Source organism: Coregonus lavaretus (assembly GCF_964263955.1).
Source record: "Coregonus lavaretus genome assembly, chromosome: 1".
In the NCBI taxonomy this organism is placed as follows: Eukaryota; Metazoa; Chordata; class Actinopteri; order Salmoniformes; family Salmonidae; genus Coregonus; species Coregonus lavaretus.
The window spans coordinates 63801950-63814947 of record NC_139988.1 but is presented as its reverse complement, the minus strand read 5'-3'; the positions used below and the strand labels follow the sequence as shown (position 1 = coordinate 63814947).

General features: G+C 45.3%; 1 protein-coding gene across 1 annotated transcript; it reads left to right on the top strand.

Moving 5' to 3' along the window:
- The first annotated feature begins 1562 nt into the window (after positions 1-1562).
- tut1 (terminal uridylyl transferase 1, U6 snRNA-specific) lies at positions 1563-12580 on the top strand. Its single transcript, XM_084159254.1, has 10 exons — positions 1563-1757; positions 2154-2344; positions 3602-3808; positions 3971-4085; positions 4289-4416; positions 4501-4727; positions 4963-5072; positions 5272-5394; positions 6284-6376; positions 10100-12580. The coding sequence occupies exons 1-10, from the start codon at positions 1679-1681 to the stop codon at positions 11239-11241; spliced, it is 2415 nt and encodes an 804-aa protein (XP_084015380.1). The 5' UTR covers positions 1563-1678; the 3' UTR covers positions 11242-12580.
- Positions 12581-12998: the final 418 nt, after the last annotated feature.

Genomic DNA, 12998 nt, shown 5'->3' with positions numbered 1-12998 from the left:
AAATCAAATTTATCAACCCATGGAGGTCTGGATTTGGAGTCACCCTCAAAATTAAAGTGGAAAACCACACTACAGGCTGATCCAACTTTGATGTAATGTCCTTAAAACAAGTCATAATAAGGCTCAGTTGTGTGTGTGGCCTCCACGTGCCTGTATGACCTCCCTACAACGCCTGGGCATGCTCCTGATGAGGTGGCGGATGGTCTCCTGAGGGATCTCCTCCCAGACCTGGACTAAAGCATCCGCCAACTCCTGGACAGTCTGTGGTGCAACGTGGTGTTGGTGGATGGAGCGAGACATGATGTCCCAGATGTGCTCAATTGGATTCAGGTCTGGGGAACGGGCGGGCCAGTCCATAGCATCAATGCCTTCCTCTTGCAGGAACTGCTGACACACTCCAGCCACATGAGGTCTAGCATTGTCTTGCATTAGGAGGAACCCAGGGCCAACCACACCAGCATATGGTCTCACAAGGGGTCTGAGAATCTCATCTCGGTACCTAATGGCAGTCAGGCTACCTCTGGCGAGCACATGGAGGGCTGTGCGGCCCCCCAAAGAAATGCCACCCCACACCATGACTGACCCACCGCCAAACCGGTCATGCTGGAGGATGTTGTAGGCAGCAGAACGTTCTCCACGGCGTCTCCAGACTCTGTCACGTCTTTCACGTGCTCAGTGTGAACCTGCTTTCATCTGTGAAGAGCACAGGGTGCCAGTGGCGAATTTGCCAATCTTGGTGTTCTCTGGCAAATGCCAAACGTCCTGCACGGTGTTGGGCTGTAAGCACAACCCCCACCTGTGGACGTCGGGCCCTCATACCACCCTCATGGAGTCTGTTTCTGACCGTTTGAGCAGACATATGCACATTTGTGGCCTGCTGGAGGTCATTTTGCATGGCTCTGGCAGTGCTCCTCTTGCTCCTCCTTGCACAAAGGCGGAGGTAGCGGTCCTGCTGCTGGGTTGTTGCCCTCCTACGGCCTCCTCCACGTCTCCTGATGTACTGGCCTGTCTCCTGGTAGCGCCTCCATGCTCTGGACACTACGCTGACAGACACAGCAAACCTTCTTGCCACAGCTCTCATTGATGTGCCATCCTGGACGAGCTGCACTACCTGAGCCACTTGTGTGGGTTGTAGACTCCATCTCATGCTACCACTAGAGTGAAAGCACCGCCAGCATTCAAAAGTGACCAAAACATCAGCCAGGAAGCATAGGAACTGAGAAGTGGTCTGTGGTCACCACCTGCAGAACCACTTCTTTATTGGGGGTGTCTTGCTAATTGCCTATAATTTCCAACTGTTGTCTATTCCATTTGCACAACAGCATGTGAAATGTATTGTCAATCAGTGTTGCTTCCTAAGTGGACAGTTTGATTTCACAGAAGTGTGATTGACTTGGAGTTACATTGTGATGTTTAAGTGTTCCCTTTATTTTTTTGAGCAGTGTATTTAGATTTTAATATGTATAGAAAAATGCAAAACAGAATGCAATATTTCCATTTCAAATTATGAAATTAATATTTCTAGCGGAACTAATAATTGAGGTTTGCACATTTACCCGGACGAGAGAGCGGATGGACTAAGGAGAAGAACGCACGGTGAACGACGGAGGGAGATTTGACTGAAGTTTTTTTTTTTTTTCAATAACTTTGCTGAATTGTTTATTTGTTTTCTTTCAAAATGGAAGATTTGGACAAGGACATACGAGCCACTGCGAGAGGTTTTCATTGCATCCTATGCAATGTAAATGTACCAAATAGTAAGTGAATGTCGTAGTTTAGCTATTTGATTGCAGTTAGCTAGCTAACGGCTAACCACAAACCAACCAGCTATATGGCTAACTTACTTTGTAAGATGGCTAACGTTAGCTAGCTTAACTAGATAACTGTTAACTAGCTAGTTCATTACCATATCGTCTCTGTAAACTAATAAGCCAATCTTACAGGTGGCTAGGACAGTAACGTTAGCTAGCTAACCTTTTAGAATTTCTATGATATTTTAGCAATTTCAGTTAGGCTTAGCTAACTATATCAATTCATGACAATTGATATGCACGCTGGCTTAGTTTTACACATGTCTGCTGGATAATCTAACGTTATGCATATCAGTTTTGTGAACAATTTTCTTTACTGACTGGAAAACACTGAATCAACAGAGGCCAGTCTGGATGCCCATGTGAAAGGGCGAAAGCATGTGAAGCTGAGCACTGTGCGGGCGACTCGGAAGGCTCAGGTGGAGAACAGTGTGTTTGTCAGTGGGATCAAACCTGATACAGCTCAAGCCGACCTTGTAGACTACTTCCAAAGGTTTGGACCAGTGTCAGAGGTCATCATGGACAAGGACAAGGTGCGCTCTCTAAGTAGTAGGAGTGCTGATCTAGGATCGGGTCCCTTCTGTCAATATAATCTTATTCATTATGGTCTAAAAGGCTAAACTGATCCTATATCAGGATTCCTACTCTGACACTCATTGTGAATATGGTGTGTTTGAGAGCAGTATGAAAGCTGGTTGGGTAGTAGCTATGGAAATAACCTTTTTATATTGCGATGGATTATCCTTGTTATGGCTTGGAATGGGATTAGTTTTCAACCAACCTTTATTTGGCGATACTTCCTTAATTCTCGACTTGGAAGGCACCAGTTCTAAACTTCCATAGTTTGTTGCAGGGGAACTTTGGAATTTAGGAAATGCTCTGTTATTAAATGAAATAAATTTTTGCACCATGAAGTATTCCAACAATGTATATCTTTTTGATTTCTGATCTTCTCTCAATTATCGAGACAGGTGGGTGTCCACCCCAAAGTGCTACACGCCATGACTGGACTCAGAAATCAAGTGTCGCTTTGAATGGCACTCGCCTTAATCGATCAATGAGAAAATATCAGAAATCGAAAAGATGGCGGCATATACATTGTTGATTACTTCATGACGCAAAACTTAATTACATTTAACGGAGCATTTGCTAAATTCCACCTGCAACTAGCCATGTGAGTTTAATAATAATATGCCATTTAGCAGACGCTTTTATCCAAAGCGACCTACAGTCATGTGTGCATACATTTTTACGTATGGGTGGTCCCGGGGATCGAACCCACTATCCTGGCGTTACAAGCGCCATGCTCTACCAATTGAGCTACAATTGAAATCACTGGTGACTTCCAAGCTGAATTAAGGAAGTATCGGCAAGTAAAGGTTGGTTGAAAAATAATGCCTGATGGATTGAACATCCCAAACCATAACTATTAAAGGAAAACTCCACCCAAAAACTATATTTTGGTATTTGTTTCATTAGTCCATTGTTGATATAGTCCCAAAATGTTTTGCATGTCAGCAATCAAGTTTTCAAGACATGTAACTTTCAAAATACAGAAATCTGGCAGATTTCTTTATTTTGAAAGATACGTATCTTAAACTTGATTGCTGACATGCAAAACATTTAATGGTAGGATAATCTATTGCATTATAAATGTTATTTCCATAGCTAGCCGGAGAGGAATATTCTTTGCAGTATTCTTATGGCCCCCCACCCCTAACAGTTGGTTAATACAATCCTCGGACATACCCCTTGTCATAAGTCTATAATCCATTGTGTTCCGTCCACAGGGTGTGTATGCTATCGTGGAGTTCAGTGAGAAGGACAGTCTGCAGGCCACGCTGTCCCGGTTAGAGCATGACATGAATGGTCTAAAGCTGCGGGTGAAACCCAGGGAGAACAAGGAGTTCAAACTGATCCCTAAGAAGAGGCAGGATTCCAAGAACCTGCAGCAGATACTGGAGCGGCTCACCCCAGAGCTGTGCCAGACTGCTTCTGTGAGTGTTCTTTAGTTTAGTATCTCTCTTCATTTCATGTTCCATTACTCTTTCACTCTGGTATGCGCTAGTAAGGCTTTATTCCCTGTAAGGAATGATAAAGAGGGTAAGTATTAAAGTGCTGATGAATATGATGTTATTGAAGTGGTCCTCTGTCTCCAGGTGAATGAACAGATGCAGAAGGTGGTGGAGCGATTCCAACTGGGGGAGAATGAGAAAAAGGCCAGAGAGTTACTGGTGCAACTGCTCCAGGAGGTGTTCACAGAGTTCTTCCCAGGTAGGCCAACTCTTATTGAGCCCAACTCTCATTGAGCCAAAACATGTAGCTTGAAGTACAAATTGCCCCTAACCACAGATCAAGGATCAGATTACCCCCACTCATAATCTTAACCACAAGGGGGATGAAAAATAGCTAACCCCGTGTCAGTGAATAGGGGCAGAAATTGTGGCCTTTGATGTTTGTGTGTTGGCTTGGTGCAGATAGTCAGATCCTGGCCTTCGGTTCCTCCGTCAACACATTTGACATCCACTCCTGTGACTTGGATCTGTTCCTGGACCTGGACAACACCAAGGTGTTCCAAGCTCGGGCCAAGAGTTCTTCCGAACAGGTGTGGTGGTGTCACCTTTTATAATGTCCCCCAGCGTCTCAATGTCTTTTAAATTAGCACTCCTCTTCCTCTGATGCCCTCCAGGCAGGGGAAGGTCCGTCGGACGACGCCCGCTCTGAGGACTCCATCCTGTCCGACATCGACCTCTCCACCGCCTCGCCGGCCGACGTGCTGGAGCTGGTGGCGGCCATCTTGAAAAAGTGCGTCCCTGGGGTGCACAAGGTCATGCCGGTCAGCGGCGCTCGCCTCCCTGTTGTTAAGTTCATCCACAAGGAGCTCAATCTCCAGGGGGACGTGACTATCAATAACAGGTCAGCCTATACGATGCTACTGTCATAATTAAATAGAACAAGTCATTTAATGTATCTCTATTGCTACTGTACTGTATGTGGCCCAGACCCAAACTGACCCCTAGCCCTACATCCTAGAAACCCAATAATGATCAGAAAAGTCCCCGACAACAACTCTTAGTATTTCGGGTATGAAGATAAGCGTGATGGGTCCCCACCAACCAACCTTCCTAATCTCTCTTCCTCCATCCCTCAGACTGGCGGTGAGGAACACCCGTTTCCTGCAGCTGTGCTCAGGGCTGGACTCCAGGCTGCGCCCTCTGGTCTACACCATCCGCTACTGGGCTAAACAGAAGCAGCTGGCTGGTGAGTGATCTTCACAGCACCCTGTATGAGAAACTAACATCTTAGATCAAAACCATTTTGAACTGTATTCTGTAGGGGGCAGCAGAACCTTGCATGTGGACTTTCTATCACCTTTTTGGTTACAGACAAAACAGTATTATGCTTCTTTGTGCCACATGCTTGTCATGACTGTTTTGTTTCTATGCTGTTTCTCCAATAGGTAATCCCAGTGGTGCTGGACCCTTGCTGAATAACTATGCTTTGACCCTGCTGGTGATCTTCTATCTGCAGAAGTGTGACCCTCCTGTTCTCCCCACATTGGACCAGCTGAAGGGCATGGCCTGTATGTACTTCTTCCTGTCTGCACCGCTTTAAAGCTCAACACAAATACCACATGCATGCTGATAACATACATCTCATCTCAAGTCATTTCTAAACTAAACAAAAATATAAATGCAACATACAACATGTCTGGTGAGTATGCAGGCCATGGAAGAACTGGGACAGTTTCCGCTTCCAGGAGTTGTGTACAGATCCTTTAGACATGAGGTCGTGCATTATCATGCTGAAACATGAGGTGATGGCGGCGGATGAATGGCACGACAATGGGCCTCAGGATATCGTCACGGTATCTCTGTGCGTTCAAATTGCCATTGATAAAATGCAATTGTGTTCATTGTCCGTAGCTTATGCCTGCCCATACCTTAACCCCATCGCCACCATGGGGCCTTCTGTTCACAGCGTTGACATCAGCAAAGACGCCCACATGACGCAATAGACGTGGTCTGCAGTTGTGAGCCCGGTTGGAAGTACTGCCTCATCCTCTAAAATGACTTTGGAGGCGGCATATGGTAGAGAAATTAACATAAAATTCTCTGGCCACAACTCTGGTGGACGTTGCTGCAGTTAGCATGCCAATTGCACGCTCCCTCAAAACTTTTGAGAGAAATAAACTTTTTGTGATTATTGAACAATTCTGGGATCTTTTAATTCAGCTCATGAAACATGGGACCAACACTTTACATGTTGCGTTTATATTTTTGTTCAATGTAATTAGCGTGTACATGACTTCTATTACTATTATGACTAGTATTTGTACCCTATATTAACTGACATAGTCCACTATATGGCAGACAATAGGTTTAACCTGAGGATGTGTATAGTTTTGTACTTAGTGAATTCAATTATTATTTGTGTTCATGTTTTTTTCACTGTTCTTCTCTTCCTCTAAGGTGAGGAGGAAGTATGTGTGATCGAAGGCTGGAACTGCACCTTCCCCAGTCAGCCCATTGCTGTGCCCCCCAGCAAGAACACCCAGGATCTGTGTAGGTTACACCAGAAATTGCATGAAAAATACATCCAACCATGCAGGGAAAAAAAGAATGGGCCGCGTAAAATTATTTATATACAGTGAGGGAAAAAAGTATTTGATCCCCTGCTGATTTTGTACGTTTGCCCACTGACAAAGAAATGATCAGTCTATAATTTTAATGGTAGGTTTATTTGAACAGTGAGAGACATAATAACAACAAAAGAATCCAGAAAAACGCATGTCAAAAATGTTATATATTGATTTGCATTTAATGAGGGAAATAAGTATTTGACCCCCTCTCAATCAGAATGATTTCTGGCTCCCAGGTGTCTTTTATACAGGTAACGAGCTGATATTAGGAGCACACTCTTAAAGGGAGTGCTCCTAATCTCAGCTTGTTACCTGTATAAAAGACACCTGTCCACAGAAGCAATTAATCAATCAGACTCCAAACTCTCCACCATGGCCAAGACCAAAGAGCTCTCCAAGGATGTCAGGGACAAGATTGTAGACCTACACAAGGCTGGAATGGGCTACAAGGCCATCGCCAAGCAGCTTGGTGAGAAGGTGACAACAGTTGGTGCGATTGTTCGCAAATGGAAGAAACACAAAATAACTGTCAATCTCCCTCGGCCTGGGGCTCCGTGCAAGATCTCACCTCGTGGAGTTGCAATGATCATGAGAACGGTGAGGAATCAGCCCAGAACTACACGGGAGGATCTTGTCAATGATCTCAAGGCAGCTGGGACCATAGTCACCAAGAAAACAATTGGTAACACACTACGCCGTGAAGGACTGAAATCCTGCAGCGCCCGCAAGGACCCCTGCTCAAGAAAGCACATATACATGCCCGTCTGAAGTTTGCCAATGAACATCTGAATGATTCAGAGGAGAACTGGGTGAAAGTGTTGTGGTCAGATGAGACCAAAATGGAGCTCTTTAGCATCAACTCAACTCGCCGTGTTTGGAGGAGGAGGAATGCTGCCTATGACCCCAAGAACACCATCCCCACCGTCAAACATGGAGGTGGAAACATTATGCTTTGGGGGTGTTTTTCTGCTAAGGGGACAGGACAACTTCACCGCATCAAAGGGACGATGGACGGGGCCATGTACCGTCAAATCTTGGGTGAGAACCTCCTTCCTCAGCCAGGGCATTGAATATGGGTCGTGGATGGGTATTCCAGCATGACAATGACCCAAAACACACGGCCAAGGCAGCAAAGGAGTGGCTCAAGAAGAAGCACATTAAGGTCCTGGAGTGGCCTAGCCAGTCTCCAGACCTTAATCCCATAGAAAATCTGTGGAGGGAGCTGAAGGTTTGAGTTGCCAAACATCAGCCTCGAAACCTTAATGACTTGGAGAAGATCTGCAAAGAAGAGTGGGACAAAATCCCTCCTGAGATGTCTGCAAACCTGGTGGCCAACTACAAGAAACGTCTGACCTCTGGGATTGCCAACAAGGGTTTTGCCACCAAGTACTAAGTCATGTTTTGCAGAGGGGTCAAATACTTATTTCCATCATTAAAATGCAAATCAATTTATAAAATGTTTGACATGCTTTCTTCTGGATTTTCTTGTTGTTATTCAGTCTCTCACTGTTCAAATAAACCTACCATTAAAATTATAGACTGATTTCTTTTTATAGACTTTTTTTCATTTCTTTGTCAGTGGGGAAACGTACAAAATCAGCAGGGGATCAAATACTTTTTTTCCCTCACTGTATACACTACCAGTCAAAAGTTTGGACACCTACTCATTCAAGGGGTTTCCTTTATTTTTACAATTTTTTACATTGTAGAATAATAGTGAAGATGTCATAACTCTGAAAGAACACATATGGAATCATGAAGTAACCAATAAAAGTGTTAAACAAATCTAAATATTTTATATTTGAGATTCTTCAAATAGCCACCCTTTTCCTTGATGACAGCTTTGCACACTCTTGGCATTCTCTCAACCAGCTTCATGAGGTAGTCTCCTGGAATGCATTTCAATTAACATGTGTGCCTTGTTAAAAGTTAATTTGTGGATTTCTTTCCTTCTTAATGTGTTTGAGCCAATCAGTTGTGTTGTGACAAGGTATGGGTGGTATACAGAAGATAGCCCTATTTGGTAAAAGACCAAGTGCATATTATGGCAAGAACAGCTCAAATAAGCAAAGAGAAACGACAGTCCATCATTACTTTAAGACAGGAAGGTCAGTCAATACGGAAAATGTGAAGAACTTTTAAAGTTTCTTCAAGTGCAGTCGCTAAAACCATCAAGTGTTATGAAACTGGCTCTCATGAGGACCGCTACAGGAATGGAAGACCCAGAGTTACCTCTGCTGCAGAGGATAAGTTCATTAGAGTTACCAGCCTCAGAAATTGCAGCCCAAATAAATGCTTCAGAGTTCAAGTCACACACATCTCAACATCAACTGTTCAGAGGGGACTGTGTGAATCAGGCCTTCATGGTTGAATTGCTGCAAAGAAACCACTACTAAAGGACACCAATAAGAAGAAGAGACCTGCTTGGGCCAAGAAACACGAGCAATGGACATTAGACTGGTGGAAAGTTGTCCTTTGGTCTGGAGTCCAAATTGGAGGTTTTTGGTTCCAACCGCCGTGTCTTTGTGAGACGCGGTGTGGGTGAACGGATGATCTCTGCATGTGTAGTTAGGCGTTATGGTGTGGGGGTGCTTTGCGGGTGACACTGTCTGTGATTTATTTAGAATTCAAGGCACACCTAACCAGCATGGCTACCACAGCATTCTGCCATTCCCATCTGGTTTGGGCTTAGTGGGACTATCATTTGTTTTTCAGCAGGACAGTGACCCAACACACCTCCAGGCTGTGTAAGGGCTATTTTACCAAGAAGGAGAGTGATGGAGTGCTGCACCAGATGACCTGGCCTCCACAATCCACCGACCTCAACCCAATTGAGATGGTTTGGGATGAGTCGGACGGCAGAGTGAAGGAAAAGCAGCCAACAAGTGCTAAGCATATGTGGGAACTCCTTCAAGACTGTTGGAAAAGCATTCCAGGTGAATCTGGTGGAGAGAATGCCAAGAGTGTGCAAAGCTGTCATCAAGGCAAAGGGTGGCTATTTGAAGAATCTCAAATATAACATATTTTGATTTGTTTAACACTTTTATTGGTTACTTCATGATTCCATATGAGTTTATTCATAGTTTTGATGTTTTCTCCAGTATTCTACAATGTAGAAAATAGTAAAAATAAAGAAAAACTGAGTACTGTATATATCCATTTATCAGACACTTTTATCCAAAGCGACTTAGTCATGTGTGCATACATGGGTGATTCCGGGAATCAAACCCTCTATCCTGGCGTTGCAAGCGCCATGCTCTACCAACTGAGCTACAGAAGACCAGACCAAGCTACAGAAGATGTGAGAACAGTTAGCACCTTCAATTCTACTATTGATATTCTATTTGGTTTAGAGAAAAACTAAGAGGACCAAGCCGCTCTTCATAAAAGTAATTGAAATGCCTTAGTTGTATTGGCAGATAAAATCTGTTTTTAGACATATTTTTAAAACTCTGCCGCCGTTTGGCATTCGTTAGGGCGTGATGGTGGAGTTGGATGTATTTTTTTCAGGTTCTTAATGAAATACGTCCTCCTCTTGCCCAACTTGCCCCAAGTAAATCTTTGGTTTAACACCCTCTGATGTTTTTCCACTGATTGATTTTAGGCTGAAGAATAGTGTGAAGCTTTCATTTGTTTTTCTCTGTAGGTGCCCTGCTCTCGGGCTTCTTCTCCTTCTACGCCCAGTTCGACTTTGCCAGCTCTGTCATCTCCATCAGGGAGGGCTGCTCTCTCCCCATCACCAGCTTTCTTAGCCTAGACAAGGTAAAGGGGGAAGGGGCGGCCATGGAGCAGGAGAGGTCCTCAGGCCCTAAGCTGGGCCCCCTCAACGTGCTGGACCCCTTCGAGCTGCACCACAATGTGGCGGGAAACCTAACGGAGCGCAGCCAGAGAAGCTTTCAAAGGGAGTGCCAGGAGGCAGAGAAGTACTGCCGCAGCCTGCAGTACAAGCGCAAGTCCACCAAAGGTAAGGTGTGGGGCCTGGTGCGCCTTTTCACCCCCCGGGACGAGGGCCCTCACCCCCACCACCACAAGAGGGCTGAGGGGGCGGAGAGGGAGCTAGCCATCAGCATCCCCTTCAAGGCGGCTTCGCTCCCCGAGGTGGTCCGCAGCCAGCTGCGCTCTGCAGGGGATGGCTTCCGCCTGCTCTGGTTCCAGAGGGTGTGCTCTGCAGTGGAGGGGGTGTTTCAGGGAGTCCTCAAGTGCAGCCTAACTAACACATTCATGGGGGAAAGTACTGGAGCTGAAGGAATGGATACTGCATCACCGATTGGCAAATCAACAAACAACAATGGTGAGGACACCAGCCGCCGTGACTGCAGCCCCCAGAGCAAGGCCACCCCGGGAGCCAAGAGAGCCCTGCTGTCCTCTGAGAGCAGCGACGCCTCCGTGTCCCCGCAGGGCAAGAGGCCCAGGCTGGACAGTTACATTGGGCCCCAGCCTGGGTCTCCACGCTGGACCTACGTCCAGAGGCACAGGGTGTGGGCGGGCCGTCGGAAGGTAAGGAGGGAGCTGCTAAAAGGGGTGATGGACATGGACTCCAGGCCAGAGGGCAGCAGTGTGGAGCTGGAGACCCAGGTGACTCAGAACATAGTGGACAAGGAGCCGGAGGACAAGGAGCCGCTGGAGTTCCAGGTTCAGGCCCAGGTGGTGGGCGGCACAGAGAGCACCAAAGCCATGATCAAGTTCCGACCCTCTGCCGATTGCGCTGGACTGTTCCAGGACTTCTTTCACTTCTTGGAGATGTTCTTGCCCAAGATGGCCGACACACTGATGGGGAAGACTGGGTAGAAGATGGCAGATGATGCCGGACTGTTTTTTAAAAGGGTTGTGTGTGTTCTGATAATTATCCCTTTTTCTTTTTTTTTTCTGGAAAAGTGGGTGAAACTGGCCATTTACATTATTTTCATATTATTAGATTTTTTTGTTGTTGATAAAAGTAAAGAAGTTGTCTCTTCTTGAAAGCTGTTCCGACCAAGATGGCTCTGAAGTGTTATGAAAGGGCTTGAGTAAAGCTTGTATTGATAAAGCCATGAAAAATATTGATTGTGCGCTGTTATGGAATTAAGTTATGTTTTATTTGTCTTAGATTAAGGTTGGCCATTGTTTTATTTGAAGTGCCCTGCAGCAATACTCCTTTATATTGTTTCAGTGATTTGTTTGATTTGACCTCTTGTTTTAGTGTGCCCCCTTATGAGGGGCAAAAAATTGTTTGAAGGGAATTAATGTAAGTAACAGACATTGCCTCTGCACACAACCACCATTAACTGAGGCTATTGAAAACTGTTCTCAACAGTTGGAATTAAATGAAAAACAACTTTATCAAGCAATAGGACAACTTGAATCTTTTTTTAAATATATTTTTTCATACGCCGACTTTTGCGCTCTGTCCTGGCGGCGTTGTGCCACAGAATCTATCCAATGTTTAAGTATTGTAGAAGCTCCCATGTCCATAAATCACAATGGTAGGCAGTCCACTTTAGGTCTCCAGGAGGACTTGTCTGTTTGTTACACAGGTCATAAATACATGCATGCATCATTGACCCTCTGTCCACCATTGAAACAGCCTGGCAGACACAGGTCTATGCCAGGGGAAGTGTGTTTACTGGAAGCCTGGTCCAGATAGGCCCCTCTGCTCATACGACTCAGACAAACAACTGCAGTTGTTAGTTTGAATCCCTGAGCCGACAAGGTGAAAAATCTGTCTGTTGCCTTGAGCAATGCACTTAACACTAATTGCTTCAGGGTCGCCATTGATAATGGCAGACCCTGGCCGTGACCCCACTCGCCAAACCAAATAGGACAAATATAAGCACCCACCGAATGTGTATTATTATTGTTATTAAGCAGGAGCCACAGCTCCGGGAGGCGCAGCGCTCACAACCCCATGCTCAGATTAACATCGTACATCTCATCTTTTGGCCAAATCAGATTAATAGCAGTAGACTTCAGCTATCATATGTGTCTGTTGGTGGCCACTGGTCACATTATCTGTGTTTGATGTTGGTGTCTAGCAATGTTCTTCTTGGATCCAACCTCATTTAAATTAGAACTATGCCATGATTATGAATGGCTGGCTTGGAACCCATTTTTTTTCTCCAGTGGAATAAAAGCACTTGATAATGATGGACATCTGTGTATATTTTACAAAAATAATGTGGACACCCCTTCAAATTAGTGGATTGGGCTATTTCGGCCACACCCGTTGCTGACCGGTGTATAAAATCGAGCACACAGCCATGCAATCTCAATAGACAAACATTGGCAGTAGACTGGCTTGTAATGAAGAGCTCAGTGACTTTCAATGTGGCGCCGTCATAGGATGCCCCCTTTCCAACAAGTAAGTTCGTCAAATTTTTGCCCTGCTAGAGCTACCCCGGTCAACTGTAAGTGCTGTTATTGTGAAGTGGTAACGTCTAGGAGCAACAACGGCTCAGCCGCGAAGTGGTAGGCCACACAAGCTCACAGAACGGGACCGCCGAGTGCTGAAGCGCGTAAAAATCGTCTCTCATCGGTTGCAACACTCACAACCGAGTTCCTAACTGCCT

Excerpts from the sequence above, each read along its gene's own strand:
- tut1 (XM_084159254.1), top strand. The coding sequence starts at position 1,679 with ATGGAAGATTTGGACAAGGACATACGAGCCACTGCGAGAGGTTTTCAT. Across the intron at positions 2,345-3,601 it reads TCATCATGGACAAGGACAAG|GGTGTGTATGCTATCGTGGA; the intron begins GTGCGCTCTCTA and ends TTCCGTCCACAG. Across the intron at positions 5,073-5,271 it reads TAAACAGAAGCAGCTGGCTG|GTAATCCCAGTGGTGCTGGA; the intron begins GTGAGTGATCTT and ends TTTCTCCAATAG.